The sequence below is a fragment of the Salvelinus sp. IW2-2015 genome, linkage group LG7 (genome assembly GCF_002910315.2).
Source record: "Salvelinus sp. IW2-2015 linkage group LG7, ASM291031v2, whole genome shotgun sequence".
NCBI classification, from domain to species: Eukaryota; Metazoa; Chordata; class Actinopteri; order Salmoniformes; family Salmonidae; genus Salvelinus; species Salvelinus sp. IW2-2015.
This window is the reverse complement of record NC_036847.1, coordinates 13,571,771-13,593,484: the sequence shown is the minus strand read 5'-3', so window position 1 is coordinate 13,593,484 and position 21,714 is coordinate 13,571,771. Positions and strand designations below refer to the sequence as shown.

Here is a 21,714-nt window from a genome sequence, read left to right as displayed (position 1 = left end):
TCGGCTTCCTATTTCGCATCAAAGAATCCTTCACTCATGCTGCCAAACATACCCTCGTAAAACTGACTATCCTGCGATCCTTGACTTCGGCGATGTAATTTACAAAATAACCTGAAACTCTACGCAGCAAATTGGATGCAGTCTATCACAGTGCCATCCGTTTTGTCACCAAAGCCCCATATACTACCCACCACTGCGACCTGTATGCTCTCGTTGGCTGGCTCTCGCTTCATATCGTCGCCAAACCCACTAGCTCCAGGTGATCTATAAGTCTTTGCTAGGTAAAGCCACGCCTTATCTCAGAATCCATGGTCACCATAGCAGCACCCACCCATAGCACGCGCTCCAGCAGGTATATTTCACTGGTCACCCCCAAAGCCAATTCCTCCTTTGGCCACCTTCCCTTCCAGTTCTCTGCTGCCAATGACTGGAACGAATTGCAAAAATCACTGAAGCTGGAGACTCATACCCTCACTAACTTCAAGCACCAGCTGTCAGAGCAGCTCAAAGAGCACTGCACCTGTACATAGCCCATCTGTAAATAGCCCATCCAACTTCCTCATCCCCATACTGTTATTTTATTATTTATTTATTTTTTGCTCCTTTGCATCCCAGTTTCTCTACTTGCAAATTCATCTATCACTCCAGTGTTTAATTGCTAAATTGTAGTTATTTCGCTACTATGGCCTATTTATAGTCTTACCTCCCTTATCCTACCACATTTGCACACACTGTATATATTGACTGTATGTTTGTTTATTCCATGTGTAACTCTGTGTTGTTGTTTGTGTCGCACTGCTTTGCTTTATCTTGGCCASGTCGCAGTTGTAAATGAGAACTTGTTCTCAACTGGCCTACCTCGTTAAATAAAGGTGAAATAAATAAATAATAAAATGAAAATCCTTTCTTCTCTCTATCTGTAGACCCGTTGCCCTCCCCTGTCAGTATGCAGTTTCCCAATGTGAGCCACAGCATGGTCAGGGTCAGCTGGGTTCCTGGAGTGGTCGATGTTCCCGGTCACAGAATCACCTGCAGCACTAACCATGGCAGTGACGTCAAACAGGTGCTCACCATTTAACTACTGTGGAATAAAACACACACTACTCAACAAACTTGTTTTATTTTAAGATGTTTCCTTGATTGAGTGATTCATTTAGTATCTCTTTCTCTCTGTCTGTCACTTTCCCGCTCGCCTCTCTTCTCTCCAGGTGGAGGTGACAGGTGTGAACTCAGTGCTGCTACAGAACCTGTCCTCTCTGTCTAGATACTTGGTGTCGGTGCAGTCACAGTATGAGCAGGGCCTGTCCTCACCGCTCACAGCCAACGTCACCACATGTAAGATCATGAAACCTAGCACGTCTCACACACACACACATCCATACATGACCTGTGCATATGACAGAGATTGTGGTTTCTCCCTCCCCTCTGCCCCTCTCTCTGTGTCTCTCTGTCAGTGAGGGTACCAGCCCCCTCTGATCTCAGAGTCACAAACTTCTCAGGAAGTGACATCACAGTTCGATGGGAGTCAGCCGCCGATGATGTTGTCTCCTACCTGATTAAATGGATCTCACTCAGTGGAGGGGACCTCAGACAGGTATGCGGAGGAACCTCCGCTTGTCTGTTATCTAGTAAGACGCACCATATTTCATTGCCAATTCAGCGCTGTGTTGCATGGATTTTAGTGTTACATTTGCTGTGTGTGTTTCAGTTGAGGGTGGATGGGGACAGCGAGGGGGCCATATTGGAGGGGGTGCAGGACGATAAGGAGTATCAGATTTCACTGTCTGCCCTCTACGCCGATGGAGCACAGAGTGAGGCAGTGGCTATCCGATACAGCACCTGTGAGTACAAAATACACACGTTGTCACAGACCTGGAGATGTTAATCGGATCAATATGTAATATTGGGATGTAGTGTTGTAGTTCTCAGCTTAAAGAGCACGTTTTAATGTGTCCTAGTGTCAGGTGGCGGCCCTTCCAGTGTGTCCATCTCAGAGGAGACTGCAGTCAGTCTCCTGGTGAGCTGGGTTCCTCCCAACGCCCATGTACTGCAATACCATGTCTCCTACACCGCCCTGACGGGAGGAGAGACACAGGAGAGCACTGTGAGTAAAACACACACACACACACACACACACACACACACAGGTTAGGTTGGTTGTTACAGTGTTATGCCTCTGCAGGTGTTGGTTTCAGGCAGCGAGAGACGAACATTGCTGCAGACCCTGCTACCTGACACACGCTACAGCATCCTGGTCACTGCGGAGTACCGCAACCGAGAGGGAGGGAGCGCCTCCGCACAGGGCAAGACCAGTGAGTCACTCACACTAACTGTCATTAATAGTCTATCACCTGTGAATGCATGGTCTCGCATGCTCTAGTGTACGCAGACATCCTGTCAGTTGTCTCTCTATGTCTGTTTCTCCAGTCAGTCTGCGAGTGAGCAGTGTCAGTGTGATGAGGTCTGATCACTCCAGTATCTGTGTGTCTTGGAGGCCTGTTTCAGCAGTCAGCGGTTACCGCATTGCCATCCAGTCTTTCAAAGGTAACAAGACCTTTTCTAGCACATCTCGAAGTGACACGGGTAGTCAGGGATCTTGGTTTTGGAGCTACCATCCATCGCTGTTTCTTACAAGAATATTGTGTGTGGTGTATGTTTTTCTCTGTCCCTACTGTGTTTGGGAGCCCAGACAAGCAGATAAAGCAGGAGATAGTGGATGCATCAAGCAGCAGCTACTGTTTCACTGAGCTGGAGCCAGAGACTGTGTATCGCATCAGTGTGCACTCCCGCCTCGACACTGTAGAGGGAGCTGCAGTCTCCATTCTCCACCCCACAGGTCTGTATAACATCAGCATTGGGAAAGGAGGATACCTAATCAGTTGTACAACAGAATGCCTTCAACTGAAATGTGTCTTCCGCATTTATCCCAACACCCCTGAATCAGAGAGGTGTGGGGGGGCTGCCATAATCGACATCCAGGTCTTTGGCGCCCGGGGAACAGTGGGTTAACTGCCTTGCTCAGGGGCAGAACGACAGATGTTTACCATGTCAGCTCGGGGAATGATTGTAGATGTAAACAGATCACTGGGGTACAATCCTCTTGATTTATCCTGACTTAGTCATAGAGTGGATAGATGCGGCGTGTAACACTCTCAACCTAACATTACACATTCATGAAAGTAGAACTAGATAGAAGTAATGAGCATTTGGATTTTGACCCCTACAGCATCGGCCCCAGCCAGAATCCCCATTCATCCCAGACTGCACCCAATTCGCAATGAAGGTACTTCTTTATATTATAGTTAATTGTACAGAACAGAGCTATATTGACAGTGCTGTAACATAACTTTGTTTGTGATTAAACACTGCCCTGTTGTGTTACAGTATGCCCTGAGGTGACCATCAGAAACAGCATTGTAAAAGGTAAGAAAATTATGTTTGTAAAGTAAAGAGCTTTTGTCATATACTCATGGGTGTGTGAGACAGTCTGTGTGTGTTTCTGCACCAGGGTTCGATATGATGGAGGCTTTTGGTCTGACCCAGAGGGCTTACTCATCTGTGGAGGGGGTGGCTGCTGAGCCTTTTGTCTTCAATACTCTACACACCTATACTGTGTACAGAGACATCCAACTGACCCAGAGCACAGGGTGAGACATTTACACACATACACACACACACACACACACACAGGTCACTTATCTCTATATTGTCCCATCCACAGGTTCATCCACCCAGCAGGCTTTTCTCCAGAGCACACCATCAGTATAGCTTTCCGTCTACTACAGGACACCCCGAGGGAGCCCTTTGCCCTCTGGCAACTCACCGACAACGACTTCCAGCCCAAGATGGGCGTGGTGCTGGACCGTGAGTCTGAGGAGAGGGATGGGGTTGAGGACTGCCATTTTGAGGGAATTGTAGTTTTTACTGTTTGTTGTGCTCAGGGATCTCACTAAATTTGCTTCAGCCATCATTAGCGACTTACAATTAGTGCATTCATGATAAGATTGCTAGGTGAGACAACAATACATCACAGTACATTTTCCCTCAACTAAGTATTTATTAGCAAAGTCAGTGCCAGTAGGAAAAGACAAGTGGTTTTTTGTGTGTGGGGGGGGGGGGCACCGTGAGTTATTAAAAACACTCTTCAAAGGGGTAGACGTTTTCTGAAGATGGGCAGGAACGCCGCGGTCTGACTTTAGGGGGAAGATTGTTTACTCATCATACGGTGGATCATTTCCCCCAAAAAACTGTTTTTCATCTCCCCTCCCTTCTCTTTCTCTCTCTCCTTTCTCTCTCTTTCTCTCTCTCTTTCTCTCTCTCCTTTCTTTCTCTTTCTCTCTCTCTTTCTCTCTCTCTCTTTCTCTCTCTCCTTTCTCTCTCTCCTTTCTCTCTCTGTGCCCCCCAGCTGTGAGCAAACTGTTGCTGTACTTCAGTCTGGACTACAGAGGGGAGGTTCAGGAGCTCACCTTCAACCAGCCACAGGTCCACAGGCTGTTCTACGGAAGCTTCCACAAGGTGAACGAGAGAAAAAATACTTGATAAATAGAAGGAAGAAAGGGGGAGAGAAAACGAGGACGAGGGGCAGTTCAACATCAAGACAATGCTGAGTTTTAGATGGTGATTAGAGAATGTGACCATAGATATAGAACTCTAATATATTGTCTATGGTTATGACATACAGCACGAGTCGTTCTAACACACCCTTCTGTTCTGTGATTGGCAGATCCACCTGTCTATCAGCCAGGTGAGCGTATCCCTGTCTGTGGACTGCCAGCATGTGGGTGAGAGGCCCGCACGGCCACTGGGGACTCTGCCCACTGACGGCTTTGAGACACTGGGCAAACTGATGAAGACGCGTGGACCACACAGCGGCTCTGCCCCGGTTAGTTGGAACAAAACTGTTACTTTTACCCACACATAACATATACTGTAGTAACCAGACTTTTGTTGTTGCCTCCTCCAGTTCCAGCTACAGTCCTTTGAGATTGTGTGCAACACCACCTGGGCATTAGAGGACACCTGCTGTGATTTGCCAGGCCTGGTTAGTGACACACAGTAACTCTCTATTAAAGGTCATGGGAAATGAATAAATACCGACGTCTTGAGGAATATGGAGTTAATTAATGCATTAGAAGCGGAGGCCCTCTGGCGTCCTGCCCTGAATATCACTGTAACTTCATTGACTGTAATCCTGCCTGTGTGACAATCTCAGAGGGATGAGGAGAGCTGCCCCGCCCCTGCCTATGCCTGCACCTGTACCTCCGACATACCTGGAGCTCCTGGGGTCACTGGTCCTCCTGTGAGTCAGTGTTACATTATGATTAAATCAGAATAAATGGATTCAGTTAACTGTAATGTAGTTGTGAAGTGATTAGCAATTGCAATGATTTCATGACTGATCCTAAGGTTATTATGCAACAATCCTTGTCCCTGTTTTTTAGGGCAAACCGGGTCCTCGTGGAGAAAAGGGTGAAAAGGGAGAGGAGGGCCAAAAGGTCAGAGGTCGTGACACTTGTGAAGCCTATACAGAAGCGCCTGAACAGTTCACCATACACAGCTGAACACCATCTGTATTGCATCATAGCCTATTTTCACTTGTACTGGACATCATCATGTTTGTCAGAATGTGATGCTGACAGATTTTCCTATATTTTAACCTCTGTTCTCCACTCCTGTTTTTCTCAGGGTGAGATAGGCCCTTCAGGGAAATTGGGGTCAGAAGGCATTCTTGGGCCCCTGGGAAATCGTGGCCCTCGGGGATTGACAGTTCAGGGCAAAGTGGTGGGTCAATTTTAAATGATTATTTTAGAGCATCCTTATCCTTATGTTAAAAAGCAAAGTGCTACATTGCTTTTTAAATGCATCTATCATGTTTGCCCTTTTTGAATTGGAAAAATATGTTATTGTGATCAATTGTGCAATGTCAGCATATTGCAGATCTGTGCCGTGTTTTTATGCGATTACAACAATATCAACACTTTTGACCTCTCTGCCCGTTCCGTCTCTACAGGGACCTCCAGGGGCTAGGGGTGGGAAGGGGGAGGTGGGAAAGCCAGGTGGGCAGGTGAGTCTGATTTACAACATTCCCATTGAATAAACAGATTTACCTGTATTCCAACATTTGATTCACTGTGCTGTAGTTTGCATTATGTTTTTTTTCTTTGATCCCTCCACTTTCCTTCCTTCTCCTTCCCTATAATCTCCTCCCCCCTTCCATCCTCATCCCTGTGTTTCTTTAGGGTTTACCAGGTCCTCCTGGACCCAAAGGGAACGAAGGAGCCCCAGGCCCCAAGGTGAGCTCAATCTCAACCCTTATTCAAACACGTTCCACAATCCATGCCTGGAGCTCAAGACTCCAAGTGTTTGTATTATTAGTTATGTGTATCAGTCTGAAGCCAGCACTGACCCTGACCTTTGCCTCCCCGGTGTTTTTCAGGGAATCAGAGGAGTTGAGGGGAACATGGGCGGACCAGGGATTACTGGACCTAGGGTAAGAATGGGATGAATGTCAAGCGGAGAKATAGTTGTCATTGCTTTTCTAGTGATCTCTCTCTCTATTGCTCCTCCCCTAATCCACCCATCTGTGTTTTCAGGGTTTCCAGGGTATGCCAGGACACCCAGGGGTTGTTGGAGAGAGAGGACCTTTAGGGGGGGTGGGGCCGACAGTAAGTACTGTGGCACAAACGGAGCTTCATACCCTGGGACGGTCGCATCCAATATACTGTTGAAAACAACAATCACGCCATCACACAATTTCAGTATGCTCAATGTTAACTCATTAAGTGATAATCCATTGTCTGAGGTGAACCAAATTTGTATTTGTAGCGATAATGGTTATCAACTAGTTGAACGTAGTTTCCCTTTCTATTGACAGGGTCTTCCTGGGAATAAAGGTGAAAGGGGAGAGAAGGTACATTTTTATCATGCAAGTTTGTCTCTGTGCAAGAAAATGTGTTTGTGCTCTCTTGACCCGTTGATTGACAGACATGCTCTGTGTTTTAGGGAGAGCCTCAGTCCATGGCAATGATCTTCCAGCTAGTCACACAGGCCTGTGAGCAACTGGTGCACAGTACGTACTGCAATGCTGATGTTTGAGGAAGTGCACATAGTTGTGTGTGTATCTGTGTAGACTTACTCATGATTGTTTTTCAGACGAGGTGCTGAAGCTGGATTTGTTCCTGAATGAGATGAGCCGTAAGCCTGTGCCCATTGAGGAGCCAGTGGGTCCCCCAGGAGAGCCTGGTATACCAGGGGGAAAGGGCCCACCAGGACAGAGGGGGAACCAGGGAAGACTGGGATCTAGTGGGGAACCAGGGAAGTCTGGATACCCAGGAGAGCAGGGTGAGGCCTTGGGTTTTACGCCTTCTCTTCCTTCTAATGATATTGATAATTACTAGTGGTGGTGGTGGTATATATTCAGTTCTGGTCATACTTCTTAAGTGATAAGTGTCTCTCATCAGTGGTTCCTTCTTTCCTTCAGGACGTAGAGGTGCCCCCGGGGAGAAAGGCAACTTAGGGCCCAATGTCCAGGGACCACAGGGAATCAAAGGATTTGCAGGTACACTCATCAGCTGTCTCTCTATGAGCAGAAAAATCAAGAAATGGTCCCAAAAGTTTAATTGCTGCTGTCAACTTAGTGATTAGGGTTTTTTGTGATTGTGTTTGTGCAGGTCTCCCAGGAGAGGCCAAGCTGGGCAGTCCCGGCCCTAGAGGAGAGGATGGCCAGACGGGACCTCCGGGCATCGCAGGAGCAGTCGGGCAGACAGGAGAGATCGGTCCCCCTGGTGTTTGTGATAGCAGTGGCTGTCATAGAGGTGCTCAGACACAAGCAGGTACAACAGCCATATCTAGGACCATTTACAGTGCTTGAAGATATTACCATGCTATTTTAATGTTTTGACTGCATGTCGTTTTTCAGAGGACCCATATTTTGGATACCAGCCTTGAGCACACAGTGGAAGCTGCATTTTCTTGTGACATTGTGGTCCAGCTCCTGTCATCTCCTTCATTTTAAGTGGCCATAGAGCACTTGTGTCATTAGACCTGATGGACAGACTGGGACTGGAGCTGACGAAGCACCACAGTGGAGCGTGTTTGGTGCATTGGAGCTAGTCAGTGACTCAGAGATGCATGCGCCACTATTAAGGGGAAAAGGAAGTTGACATGGTGCCTCTACTACACTTCTCCTTCTCATGAAACACAAATGTATCATGTGTTTCCACTTACATACAAACTGATGAAAAGTACATTTTTAAGTATTTGAATAGGTCTACCTGTTAATAAACTCGCTAACATATTGTAAAGGCCTATGTTTTAATGGAGGCTATGTAGTGGATATCTTGGTAGACAGTAGGCCTATTGTTATAGTTAACTGATGTATGTTACCACCTTCGCACTGAAAATGTTAAAGCTGTTCCTTACTATGTCCATGTTTTTGTACTCATGCACTGTAACATATTACATGTTTAGCATAAATTCAAATATGGTTACTATCTGTAGCTTTTTTTTTTTTACCTAAACTGCCTCAAAATGTTAATCCAAAGAGTTAATTTTGTAAAAAAAACTATATTTTGTTTCAAACAAATGATATACTGTGAGAATGTCTTAATTATTTTATAGATATACTGTATATGATAAATTGAATCTTGTTATTCTCATTATACACTAACATACAGATTTCCTGTATTACGTTTTGTATGTTGTCTCACAGGAAAGCCCTGTTTACAATTCCTGCTTCATGTGTGTAAACGGCCATTGGCAGTTGTAATGTTGCCATGTGTTCTTGAAAATATTTTATGTTTTTTTACTTTTTTTCTACTCCGACGTGTGTGTGTGTGTGTGTGTGAGAGAGAGAGCGCATGAGAGACCAGCATTAGACCAGCTTTTACATAAATATGGTAGTCTAAATACTTAAACAGCAGGAAGCCAATTGAGAGTAATAAAATCATGACCTATAAAAGTAAACTTCCCTGAACTCTTTTTTTCTTAATCCCTAAACAGTGGACCACTTTTGACATTAATGAGATAATGATTATAGGCTACTATTACTGGTGAATTGAATTGAATATTGGCATGATCTGTATTATCCATTATAAACTGTATGGTTCAAGTCTTGAATGCTGATTGGCTGACATACCACAGGTGTGACAAAACATGTATTTTTACRTCTGTTAATARYCTGGYAACCAGTTTATAATAGCAATAAGGCACCTCGGGGGTTTGTGGTATATGGCCAATATACCACGGCTAAGGGCTGTATTCAGGTACTCCGCGTTGCATCTTTGAACAGGCGTTAGCCGTGGTATATTTGCCATATACCACACCCCCTCATGCCTTATTGCTAAAATATACCTCATCAATGATATTTGATGCAAGAGCTCGGATGCAGAGTWGCCCACGTTTTACCAGCAGGGAGAGGCCAGAGAAAGCCAGACTAGTAAATTGGGCCAAGGAACCGAAGTTGGGTATTGGTTGAAGGCCATCCGCGCGTGTTCTGGAAACAATACAGCAGATGAAGGCGAGGCATGAGAATGGATAGAAGTGGTTATGGACAGCTAGGAACAGTAAGAGCCAAGTGTAGAGGGAAGGTGAGGAAGAATGGRGCCAAGTAGGCCTACAAACCATACTCTGCTGTCTCTGATGGAGATTGAACCCTGACGGGAGTGGGGATGATTTTCTGCGGTGGCAGATGTAGGGAAGACTGACCAAGTCCGAGCCTCACCCCAATGGTAATGCAAAGTAGTGATGAGATGGTTGACTCAAAACCCGCAGTCACGGCAGGTTTAGGGTCATGAAATTATTGTGTGTGGATAAAGGGGGTATGGGTGGCGAGCGGGTTGAATAAAAATAAAACGKTATCTTTAAAAAATCCCTGAATGTATAATTATTGTGCAATTTCTATCTATAGCCTACACTGAGTTTTTCATTCATTATTTTGTTGCAATTGTGGTGGGGATCATGATCCTGAGGTCCTGGAGTGCCCTGTAAGGGTGAAGGAGATWGAGGTGGCAAAAGTTAGAGCGGTCAATCGAATCTCCTATGGGGAGGCGATTAAAAGAAGTGACTCTAGTGAAGATCTGGTAGTGGATACACCACAGCCTGCASTAAATGTTTCCTTCCAGACAAAATATACCCTGTGTGTTAAAAAGGTGGATTTTGTTGCGTTCATTGCCACAGTTATAAACTGTACAGCACAAGTCTCAAAGAAGTCTAAGAAACTGGACATTATTGTGGCTGTGGTAGAAAAGATTTTGGGACTTCAGGATTTTAGATTAAGATTTACAAGGGGTACTGGCGCCAGAAGATCCGATCTGTAAAAAAAAAAATGTAACAGAAAAGCTGTTTGATTTATTTGATTTATACATTTTTGGGTCGTMTTTTGGTAGGTGTGGATGACTGGGGGTGATACCTGCTGGGTGGAAACGTACGATGGTGTTGCCGTTTGTAAAACCAGGTAAAGATCCCGGGCGGGCCTATCGCACTGACATCCAACGTGTAAGTTGATGGAAAAGATGATAGTGAGTAGGATGATGTATTTCTTGGAAGTTAGGGGTTTGATGAGCGTAGCACAGAGTGGGTTCAGGAGAGGGAGGCCTGGCATGGATGCCCTGGTGACAGTTAGTACAGAGATAGCCAAGGCCCTGACAATAAAAGAGGMGATGACTGTTGTGTATTTTGACATTGACATTGAGAAAGCTTATGATACCATGTGGAGGGAAGGGTTGTTGATCAAGCTGAGTGTGTTGGGGGACGTCTGTATAACTCGATCATGGTCTTACAGGTGTGGGTGGGTCAGAATTGTCAATGCTGTTAGAAGTGGACAATGGTACTCCTCAGGGAAGTGTGGTAAGTCAGATGTTGTTCACCCTGCTGATAAATGACATATTAGAGGATGTGGGACAGGGAGTGGGTGTGGCCTTGTATGCTGATGATGGGGCTCTATGGAAGAGAGGTGGGAATGTGAAATATGTAATGAAGATGCAAGAAAGTGTGGGAGTTGTGGAAGATTGGACTCAAACATGAGGGTTTAGGATGTCTGTGTCCAAGTCCTGCTTTATGGTGTTTTCTAGGAGGAAGGTTAAAGATGTTAGGCTGAAAATATACAGTCAGAATATAGGTAGGGTGTCTGAGTTTAAGTACTTAGTTATGTGGTTTGATGAGAGGCTAACGTGGAAGAGACATGTTGAGTATATTGAAATGAAGTGTAGGAAGGTGCTGAACCTCATAAGGGCAGTGGCAGGATATGATTGGGGGTCGGATAGACAAACACTGTTATATATGTACCAGACATTGATTTATTGATTTWAATTTAATTTAACCTTTATTTAACTAGGCAAGTCAGTTATGAACAAATTCTTATTTACAATGACGGCCTACCAAAAGACAAAAGGCCTCCTGTGGGGACGGGGGCTGGGATTAAAAATAAAAATATATGAATATAGGACAAAACACAAATCACGACTTGAGAGACAACACAACAATACATAAAGAGAGACCTAAGATGACAACATAGCAAGGCAGCAACACATGACAACACAACATGGTAGCAACACAACATGACAACAACATGATAGCAGCACAAAACATGGTACAAATATTATTGGGCAACAGCACAAAGGGCAAGAAGGTTGAGACAACAATACATCACGCAAAGAAGCCACAACTGTCAGTAAGAGTGTCCATGATTGAGTCTTTGAATAAAGAGATTGAGATTAAACTGTCCAGTTTGAGTGTTAGTTGCTGCTCGTTCCAGTCGCTAGCTGCAGCGAACTGAAAAGAGGAGCAACCCAGGGATGTGATTAGGTCATCTTTGGATTATGTGTGCTTTGTATATGGATCGGCAGCCAAAACGGTACTACAGTGCATGGAAAGGATACAGTCAAGGGCCCTGAGATTGTGTGTAGTACCTTCAGGACAACACCTGTTGAGGCATTGCAGGTAGATAGTGGGCAACTGCCACTGAGGATAAAGCGGGGCAAACATTAGCATACTGGGCGAGGTTGAAAGGGAGTTCAGAAGGACATCCTGTGGTCACGTCAACTGGGGAATGCTGGGAGAGAGGAGGGTGTAAGCAGAGGGCATACGGGTGGACAATCGGGCAGAAGGTGGTAGAATATCGACTGGGAGAGAGAGAGATAGGGCCGGCAATGGCATTGGGGAACGTTGCTCCGTGGCTGTTCCAAAACAAATGTAGGTGTGGACATGATTGAGGGCAGGAGAGAATGGAGTAAGGACGTGAGATGGTGTTTGGAGAGATATATAGATAATCGTTTTTATTCGTTTTTAAGGATATATACAATTGGTTCAAAGGATCCAGTCAGTGGAAAGGTGGGGGCAGGGATGTATATTGCAGATTTCAATGTTGGAGTAGGTAAGCGGTTAACTGATTATGTGTCAGTGTATGCGGCCAAGTTGATAGCCATGATTCTAGGTTTGAGATGGGAGGAGGAGGTGAAACCACTCAGAGTGATGATCTGCTCTGATTCGGCTGCAGTGTTGAGTAGTGTGAAGACAGGCAGGTCGGATAGGGGAGACGTGTTTGTGGAGATGCTAGTGCTGTTGGAGAGGATGGAGTGGTGGTAAACTTTTGTAGGGTTCCCGCCCATGTGGGTGTGGAGGGTAATGAGAAGGTCGATGTGGTGGCTGACAGTGCAGTGAGGAGAGAGGGGGTAGATATTCAGGTCAACTGGGCCGCAGGGAAGTCAAGTCCTTGATCTGGCCAAAAAGGCTCAGTCTGGCAAATGGAGTGGGATGCTGGTAGTAAGGGGAGACAATGTTATTMCATGTCGATATCGGTGAGTAAAGGAAGAGGGGGGAGCATGGGATGTAGGRGAGAGGAAGTTGTGTGGAGTAGACTACAGTTTGGGCACACAGGTTTGAATGCCACGTTGTGGATGATAGGGAGACATGAAACAGGTCTGTGTGATGAGTGTTCAGTGGAGGAAACGGTGGACCATGTGTTGATATTTTGTGAATTGTATGACGTAGATGGGGAGAGATTGTGTGAAAGGGTTAGAGAGGCTGGACGGGTTTGGGTGGTGTAGTGGGGGGAGGGAAGTGGTGTCTAGGGCTCTATTTCCCTTTGTTAGAGGAACATGACTAATGAAGATAATTTAATGTAGTTAGTCTGTGACTGGCCTCACACTCCAGTACAGTAGGTGGTGATGAATGCACATTGAACGTTGGATGCGATCCGCCAACCCAATGCCAAAGAATAAGAAGAAATCCCGTACAGTCAAATATATTTATAACTACTGTATGTGGCTCCACCTAGTGGTATGTATATTATTAGGAACCAAATTTTAAAGAATTTGTTGCAGGGGTAAATATTTTACCACGCACCCGCATCCGGCTCAACAACATTCCAACCAACATGGCAAGCCGAAAAGGTTCACAGCAAAGCCGGGGAGATGGTGATAAATACTCGGTGCTGTTGCCCACTTACAATGAACGAGAGAATCTACCGCTTATTGTMTGGCTATTGGTAAAATACTTCGGTGAAAGGTAGATCATTTCAGGTTATGTTGTCCGGAGTGTGRAACAAGATGTCAGTGATGAGCTGTCACTAAAATCAGATTTGCCAAGAGGGGACAGCCCTCATTGGGATAGTCAATGGCTTACTTTTGCAATCTGTTGCGGGTGGGTATAATTTGTGGAACGTTCCAACAGGAATCTGTTCCAAAAAACTTCTAAAGTACATGGTTACCAACAAACAACGCATCCAAAGTAGCATGATCAATTCACCTCGCTAACTAGGTGCCGAATAGGCATCAATTTACCACGTAGCTTATTCTTAATGTTTGTCCATAGGCTACCAGAGTGAGAACAGACATTTTTCGGGAATAAACGTGGTGAGTGAAAAACTTAATTAAAAAGCCCATTCCCTACCCGGTATCTTATTCTGCCGCTATACAACTTTGTATTTACTAAGTTTTTGGAACAGATTCCTGTTGGAACGTATCACAAATTATACCCACCCATCAGTTTCTTTGATTACCAGCCGCTCATTGATTATTTCAGCTAATGACATACCCTCTGATTTGTATGTGTGTGTGTGTGTGGAATATGACTTATATAAATACCTGTATGAGCTTATTACAGCTGTCTTACCTCTGCGGTCTTCATAACAACAAAAGGCAGTTGTGGGTGGGCCAAGCAATGATGTAAACATGCAACATTTTACTCTATAGACATCAAAGACTGCAATAACATTTTGCAGATTGTACCTTTATGAGAATATAGCATATAACTTACACAATTTGAACAGATATTGCKTATTTGAAAGACTGACTGAAATTCAAGCTGTAACTGGAACTATGATAGAGCTCATTGTAAAGTCCCAGTTTTCATCAAATGTCAGATTAGCATTTGTTGTGTGTTGGGTTGAAACGTCTTTTTACTTATTCACAGTGGATACGAGTACGAGATTATTGTCATTGATGATGGAAGTCCAGATGGGACACTTGAGGTGGCAGAACAACTGCAGAAGATATACGGAGAGGACAAGATAGTAAGTGAATTTAATAGATTAGTTGTTATTTTTGTATATACTTTAACATTCACGTACCTGCTGGCATAACAAGACACTCATTCACTCTCTGCTCTTTGTGGTTATTTTTCAGCTCCTTCGACCAAGAGCAAAGAAACTAGGGTTAGGTAAGTGTCACATACTCATTCATCAGAGTGAACACAGTGTTATTGAACACTATCTCAGGTACACATGTCAGGTAATGTCCTTTTAATTCTGCATTCAGGAACTGCCTACATCCATGGCATTAAACATGCCAGAGGGAACTATGTCTTCATAATGGATGCAGACCTCTCCCATCATGTGAGTGGATCTCCTGTATATCTGGACAATACACTATCAGAGAAGCAGGTTGGGATAATGGCACCGGACCCTGTACATACAATAATAACAATAWTTTTTTTTCCCAAGAACAGGCTATTTTCTAGTCCCTTTTTCTAATCAGGAGGTTACTTGTGGTGTTACATTGCTTGGTTGGATATTTGTATCAAAATGCTTCATTGCCAGGATAATCTTTTATGAAATCCTTTGAATGCATACATCCTAAAATACATAATTTTATCTTTCCTTGCAGCCTAAATTTATTCCAGAATTCATAAAGTAAGTAATCTATTTTAATTCATCGCAAAATGTGAATGTGTATATTTTTGGGGGAAATGTAGAACATAGAATTCTGAATATAGTATGTCTGCTAGCAATCTACATCTCTACAATGTGATCGTCTGTAACCAAGTATCTGATGTGAATGTGTTTGTCTCCAAGGAAACAGAGAGAAGGCGGGTATGACCTTGTGTCAGGCACCCGATACAGAGGAAATGGGGGCGTATACGGATGGGACCTGCGCAGGAAACTCATCAGGTGACTGCAGGGGCACACTCCCGTCTGCTACATCTACACTACCATTCAAAAGTTTGGGGTCACTTAGAAATGTCCTTGTTTTTGTAAAAAATTGTCCATTATGTTGTAAATGACTATTGTAGCTGGAAATGGCAAATTTTTTATGGAATATCTACATAGGTGTACAGAGGCCCATTATCAGGAACCATCACTCCTGTGTTCCAATGGCACGTTGTGTTAGCTAATCCAAGTTTATAATTTTAAAGGCTAATTTATCATTAGAAAACCATTTTACAATTATGTTAGCACAGCTGAAAACTGTTGTGCTGATTATAGAAGCAATAAAACTGGCCTTTAGACTAGTTGAGTATCTGGAACATCAGCAGTTGTGGGTTTGATTACAGGCTCAAAATGGCCAGAAACCAAGAAATTTCTTCTAAAACTCGTCAGTCTATTCTAGCAAGAGGACAAGTACATTAGAGTGTCTAGTTTGAGAAACAGACGCCTCAAAAGTCCTCAACTGGCAGCTTCATTAAATAGTACCCACAAAACACCAGTCTCAACGTCAACAGTGAAGGGGCGACTCCGGGATGCTGGCCTTCTAGGCAGAGTTGCAAAGAAATAGCCATATCTCAGACTGGCCAATAAAAAGAAAAGATTAAGATGGGCAAAAGAACACAGACACTGGACAGAGGAACTCCAGCAAACAGGCAAAGCGTCAATACAGGGCTAAGATTGAATCGTACTACACCGGCTCCGACGCTCGTTATGTGGCAGGGCTTGCAAACTATTACAGACTACAAAGGGGAGCACAGCCGCGAGCTGCCCAGTGACACGTGCCTACCAGACGAGCTAAATCACTCCTATGCTCGCTTTGAGGCAAGCAACACTGAGGCATGCATGAGAGCATCAGCTGTTCTGGACGACTGTGTGATCCCGCTCTCCGTAGCCTATTTGAGTAAGATCTTTAAACAGGTAAACATTCACAAGGCTGCGGGGCCAGACGGATTACCAGGATGTGTGCTCCGGGCATGTGCTGACCAACTGGCAGGTGTCTTCACTGACATTTTCAACATGTTCCTGATTGCGTCTGTAATACCAACATGTTTCAAGCAGACCACCATAGTCCCTGTGCCCAAGAACACTAAGGCAACCTGCCTAAATGACTACAGACCCGTAGCACTCACATCCACACCAATGTGGACCAAGTGCTTTGAAAGGCTGGTAATGGCTCACATCAACACCATTATCCCAGAAACCCTAGACCCACTCCAATTTGCATACCGCCCCAACAAATCCACAAGTGATGCAATCTCTATTGCAGTCCACACTGCCCTTTCCCACCTGGACAAAAGGAACACCTACGTGAGAATGCAATTCATTGACTACAGCTCAGCGTTCAACACCACAGTACCTTCAAAGCTCTTCACTAAGCTAAGGATCCTGGGACTAAACACTTCCCTCTGCAACTGGATCCTGGACTTACTGARGGGATGCCCCCAGGTGGTAAGGGTAGGTAGCAACACATCTGCCACGCTGATCCTCAACACTGGAGCCCCTCAGGGGTGCATGCTCAGTCCCCTCCTGTACTCCCTGTTCACCCACGACTGCGTGGCCAGGCACGACTGCAGCACCATCATTAAGTTTGCTGACGACACAACAGTGGTAGGCCTGATCACCGACAACGACAAGACAGCCTATAGGGAGGTCAGAGACCTGGCCGTGTGGTGCCGGAATAACAACCTATCCCTCAACGTAACCAAGACAAAGGAGATGTTTGCGGACTATAGGAAAAGGAGGACCAAGCACGCCCCCATTCTCATCGACGGGGCTGATAATGGAGCAGGTTGAGAGCTTCAAGTTCCTTGGTGTCCACATCGCCAACAAACTAGAATGGTCCAAACATACCAAGATTGTCGTGAAGAGGGCACGACAAAGCCTATTCCCCCTCAGGAAACGAAAAAGATTTGGCATGGGTCCTCAGATCCTCTAAAGGATCTACAGCTGCAACATTGAGAGCATCCTGACTGGTTGCATCACTGCCTGGTATGGCAACTGCTCGGCCTCCYACCACAAYGCACTACAGAGGGTAGTGCGTACGGCCCAGTACATCACTGAGGCTTAGCTGCCTGCCATCCAGGACCTCTACACCAGGCGGTGTCAGAGGAAGGCCCTAAAAATTGTCAAAGTCCCCAGCCACCCTAGTCATAGACTGTTCTCTCTACTACCGGATGGCAAGCGGTACCGGAGTGCCAAGTCTAGGACCAAAAGGCTTCTCAACAGATTTTACCCCCAAGCCATAAGACTCCTGAGCAGGTAACCAAATGGCTACCCGGACTATTTGTATTGTGTTCCCCCNCCCCCCCCCCGCCAACCCCTCTTTTACGCTGCTGCTACTCTCTGTTTATCATATATGCATAGTCACTTTAACTATACATTCATGTACATACTACCTCAATCAGCTCGGCTAACCAGTGCCTGTATATAGCCTCGCTACTGTATATAGCCTCGCTACTGTTATTTTTCACTGTCTTTTTTACTGTTGTTTTTATTTCTTTCCTAATATATTGTTCACCTAATACCTTTTTTTTTACTTAGAAATTGCACTGTTGGTTAGAGCCTGTAAGTAAGCATTTCACTGTTGTATTCGGCGCGTATTCGGCGCACGTGACAGATAAACTTTGATTTGATAATCAAACCCACAAATGCTGATGCTCCAGATACTCAACTAGTCTAAAGGTCAGATCTTTTGTTTCTTTAATCAGCACAACAGTTTTCAGCTGTGCTAACTTAATTGCAAAATGGTTTTCTAATGATAAATTAGCATTTTAAAACGATAAACCTGGATTAGCTAACACAACGTGCCACTGGAACACAGGAGTGATGGTTGCTGATAATGGGCCTCTGTACGCCTATGTAGATACTCCTTTCAGCCGTTTCCAGCTGCTATGGTCATTTACAACATMAACAATGTCTACACTGTATTTCTGATCAATTTCGTGTTATTTTAATGGACAAAAAATGTTATTTTCTTTCAAAATCAAGGACATTTCTAAATGACCCCAAACTTTTGAATGGTAGTGTAGGCTGTTGGCCGTATTTTATTCTGCTTATACAGAAGGCCAGTATTAAACTCACGTCTGTGTGTGTCCCTCCCTCTCTAACAGTCGGGGAGCAAACTATGTCACACAGGTGCTGCTGAGACCTGGGGCATCAGACCTGACTGGCAGCTTCAGGTAAGGGGCTAAATGTAAATAGGTGTGAAGAACAGCAGGCACAGCAATCACACCTACAGTTGAAGTCGGAAGTTTACATACACTTAGGTTGAAGTCATTAAAACTCATTTTTCAACCACTCCACAAATTTCTTGTTAACAAACTATAGTTTTGGCAAGTTGGTTAGGACATCTACTTTGTGCATGACACAAGTCATTTTTCCCCAACAATTGTTTACAGACAGATTACTTCACTTATAATTCACTGTATCACAATTCCAGTGGGTCAGAAGTTTACATACATGAAGTTGACTGTGCCTTTAAAKAGCTTGGAAAATTCCAGAAAATGATGTTATGGCTTTAGAAGCTTCTGATAGGCTAATTGACATAGTTTGAGTCAATTGGATGTGTACCTGTGGATGTATTTCAAGGCCTACCTTCAAACTCAGTGCCTCTTTCCTTGACATCATGGGTAAATTAAAATAAATCAGCCAAGACCTCAGAAAAAAAATTGTAGACCTCCACAAGTCTGGTTCATCCTTGGGAGCAATTTCCAAATGCCTGAAGGCCGTACCACGTTCATCTGTACAAACGATAGTACGCAAGCATAAACACCATGGGACCACGCAGCCGTCATACCGCTCAGGAAGGAGACGCGTTCTGTCTCCTAGAGATTAACGTACTATGGTGTGAAAAGTGCAAATCAATCCCAGAACAACAGCAAAGGACCTTGTGAAGATGCTGGAGGAAACAGGTACAAAAGTATCTATATCCACAGTAAAACGAGTCCTATATCGACATAAAAAAGGCCGTTCAGGCCGCTCAGCAAGGAAGAAGCCACTGCTCCAAAACTGCCATAAAAAGCCAGACTACGGTTTGTAACTGCACATGGGGACAAAGATCGTAGGGGGATGCTTGCAAGCCGAAGAACACCATCCCAACCGTGAAGCACGGGGGTGACAGCATCATGTTGTGGTGGTGCTTTGCTGCAGGAGGGACTGGTGCACTTCAAAAAATAGATGGCATCATGAGGAGGGAAAATGATGTTGATATATAGAAGCAAAATCTCAAGACATCAGTCAGGAAGTTAAAGCTTGGTCGCAAATGGATCTTCCAAATAGACAAAGTTGTGGCAAAATGGCTTAAGGGAAATAAAGTCAAGGTATTGGAGTGGCCATCACAAAGCTCTGACCTCAATCATATAGAACATTTGTGAAAAAGCGTGTGCGAACAAGGAGGCCAACAAACCTGACTCAGTTACACCAGCTCTGTCAGGAGGAATGGGCCAAATTTCACCCAATTTATTGTGGGAAGCTTGTGTAAGGCTACCTGAAACGTTTGACCCAAGTTAAACAATTTAAAGGCAATGCTACCAAATACTAATTGAGTGTATGTAAACATATGACCCACTGGGGATGTGATAAATAATTATCTGTAATATTATTCTGACATTTCACATTCTTAAAATAAAGTGGTGATCCTAACTGACCTAAAACAGGGAATTTTTATTGGGATTAAATGTCAGGAATTGTGAAACTGAGTTTAAATGTATTTGGCCAAGGTATATGTAAACTTCTGGCTTCAACTTCTTCCTTTATCAGTGTGCCAGTGTGTGTTATCTCACTGTTTTTTTTTTTATGCATGGTGATCTCAGGCTCTACAAGAAGGTGGTACTAGAGAGTCTGGTGGAGAGGTGTGTGTCCAAAGGCTACGTCTTTCAGATGGAGATGATTGTCCGTGCTAGACAGCTGAACTACACCATTGGAGAGGTGAGGCCTTTTAACCCTTTGTGTGTTTTTTTTGTGTTGTGGGTTTTGTGTAATTTTTTTWAGTTTCTTAATCATGAGATATTTGATTTGTTTTTACCGTCGAGGACCACATTTGGACACASTGTTTTAATTAATACTTTTAAGTGCTATCCTCTGGGAATACATTATACATCTGTTGTATTAAGTTCTGTTTATCATGTCAATAGGTTGTATGTAGCTTAGTTAAAGAGAGAGTTTTATCTACTTTCCCACAGCCAGATTAACTTGTGGATACCATTTTTATGTCTCTGCGTGCAGTTTGAAGGAAGTTGCTATCTAGTGTACAATTGCTAACTAGCGTTAGCGCAATGACTGGAAGTATATCGGAAACACTACCTCTAACTTTCTTCATACTGGAGGCAGATACATAAAAATGGTATCCTGGAGTTCATCTGACTCTTCATTGCCAAAATCCAATCTATCCCTTTAACTATATTTTTCCTTCTTCCAAACAGGTTCCAATTTCGTTTGTGGATCGTGTTTATGGGGAGTCTAAACTGGGAGGAAATGAAATAGTGTCGTTCCTGAAAGGACTGCTTACTCTCTTCGCAACAACATGATTTATGATGCTCTATGTTTGGACTCAGCACTGCTTTTTAGTTTTTCAGTCATGGCCTTTAGTGCAGTAATTAACCTACATCAAAATCAGTGGCGTAGGACGCACCCCCACAATCCACGCGAGGCTGGGGCCCCCAAGCTTTAGGGAGCATCAAACAAACTTTTATTTTGGTTGGGGAACCCCTATAACTCAGGGAGCCTCCCAGATAGCAAATGAACACTTCATAAGCCATGGCAAAATGTTTAGAATTACAGGAAATTTGTTTTAAAACTGCAATATTTTCTCTCACCCTCATGGCAAAATGTATAGAATAGCATTAAATTAGCTATAAAACTGCATATTTTTCTTTCTGCCCCATGGCAAAATGTGTAGAATTGCAGGAAATTTGCTTTAAAACTGCAACATTTTCTCTACCCCATGGCAAAATGTGTAGAATTTAAGCAAATTTGCTTTAAAACAGCAACATTTTCTCTCAGGGGTGGGGGGGGCTTGCTTGAACGTTGCATGGGGACCTCGCGAAACTGCACTATGTCACTGATAAAAATGAGAGAAGGGGAAATGGACAGACTATGCTCCTTTCTATGAGTAGTTGATTATTGACAAGTCAAAGCACAGAAAGTAATACATTAAAATATTCCATCTTCACTGCCTCTGCTTCAGATGGATCTCCAATCATACATAAAGATGTTGAAGCATCAAGCTTCTTCCTATGTATTATTGTAGATTGATTAACTCCTTTCTGTTCATTACTTTCATATTTTGATGGGTT

At 44.1% G+C, this 21,714-nt stretch overlaps 2 protein-coding genes across 2 annotated transcripts in view; both read left to right on the top strand.

The window, feature by feature from the left end:
- The window catches only part of LOC111966431 (collagen alpha-1(XX) chain), a 33,150-nt gene extending 24,186 nt beyond the window's left edge, over nucleotides 1–8,964 (top strand). Inside the window, exons 14-41 of the mRNA XM_023991054.1 lie at nucleotides 924–1,063; nucleotides 1,209–1,335; nucleotides 1,455–1,594; nucleotides 1,709–1,841; nucleotides 1,959–2,104; nucleotides 2,183–2,312; nucleotides 2,428–2,544; nucleotides 2,690–2,836; nucleotides 3,227–3,283; nucleotides 3,385–3,423; nucleotides 3,509–3,647; nucleotides 3,722–3,864; nucleotides 4,406–4,515; nucleotides 4,724–4,882; nucleotides 4,964–5,041; nucleotides 5,213–5,299; nucleotides 5,442–5,495; nucleotides 5,686–5,781; nucleotides 6,011–6,064; nucleotides 6,240–6,293; nucleotides 6,437–6,490; nucleotides 6,594–6,665; nucleotides 6,875–6,910; nucleotides 7,003–7,069; nucleotides 7,153–7,341; nucleotides 7,481–7,558; nucleotides 7,671–7,832; nucleotides 7,919–8,964. Coding sequence (XP_023846822.1) covers nucleotides 924–1,063; nucleotides 1,209–1,335; nucleotides 1,455–1,594; nucleotides 1,709–1,841; nucleotides 1,959–2,104; nucleotides 2,183–2,312; nucleotides 2,428–2,544; nucleotides 2,690–2,836; nucleotides 3,227–3,283; nucleotides 3,385–3,423; nucleotides 3,509–3,647; nucleotides 3,722–3,864; nucleotides 4,406–4,515; nucleotides 4,724–4,882; nucleotides 4,964–5,041; nucleotides 5,213–5,299; nucleotides 5,442–5,495; nucleotides 5,686–5,781; nucleotides 6,011–6,064; nucleotides 6,240–6,293; nucleotides 6,437–6,490; nucleotides 6,594–6,665; nucleotides 6,875–6,910; nucleotides 7,003–7,069; nucleotides 7,153–7,341; nucleotides 7,481–7,558; nucleotides 7,671–7,832; nucleotides 7,919–7,947 — 2,837 coding nt within the window. The 3' untranslated portion in view covers nucleotides 7,948–8,964. The remainder of the gene's footprint in view (nucleotides 1–923; nucleotides 1,064–1,208; nucleotides 1,336–1,454; nucleotides 1,595–1,708; nucleotides 1,842–1,958; nucleotides 2,105–2,182; nucleotides 2,313–2,427; nucleotides 2,545–2,689; nucleotides 2,837–3,226; nucleotides 3,284–3,384; nucleotides 3,424–3,508; nucleotides 3,648–3,721; nucleotides 3,865–4,405; nucleotides 4,516–4,723; nucleotides 4,883–4,963; nucleotides 5,042–5,212; nucleotides 5,300–5,441; nucleotides 5,496–5,685; nucleotides 5,782–6,010; nucleotides 6,065–6,239; nucleotides 6,294–6,436; nucleotides 6,491–6,593; nucleotides 6,666–6,874; nucleotides 6,911–7,002; nucleotides 7,070–7,152; nucleotides 7,342–7,480; nucleotides 7,559–7,670; nucleotides 7,833–7,918) is intronic.
- A 4,357-nt stretch (nucleotides 8,965–13,321) lies between these two features.
- Nucleotides 13,322–21,281, top strand: dpm1 (dolichyl-phosphate mannosyltransferase subunit 1, catalytic). Its single transcript, XM_023991053.2, has 9 exons — nucleotides 13,322–13,503; nucleotides 14,410–14,509; nucleotides 14,622–14,655; nucleotides 14,754–14,830; nucleotides 15,102–15,127; nucleotides 15,290–15,385; nucleotides 18,532–18,600; nucleotides 20,233–20,347; nucleotides 20,842–21,281. Exons 1-9 carry the CDS (start codon nucleotides 13,373–13,375, stop codon nucleotides 20,944–20,946), a joined length of 753 nt encoding a protein of 250 aa, XP_023846821.1. The 5' UTR covers nucleotides 13,322–13,372; the 3' UTR covers nucleotides 20,947–21,281.
- The last annotated feature ends 433 nt before the right edge of the window (nucleotides 21,282–21,714 follow it).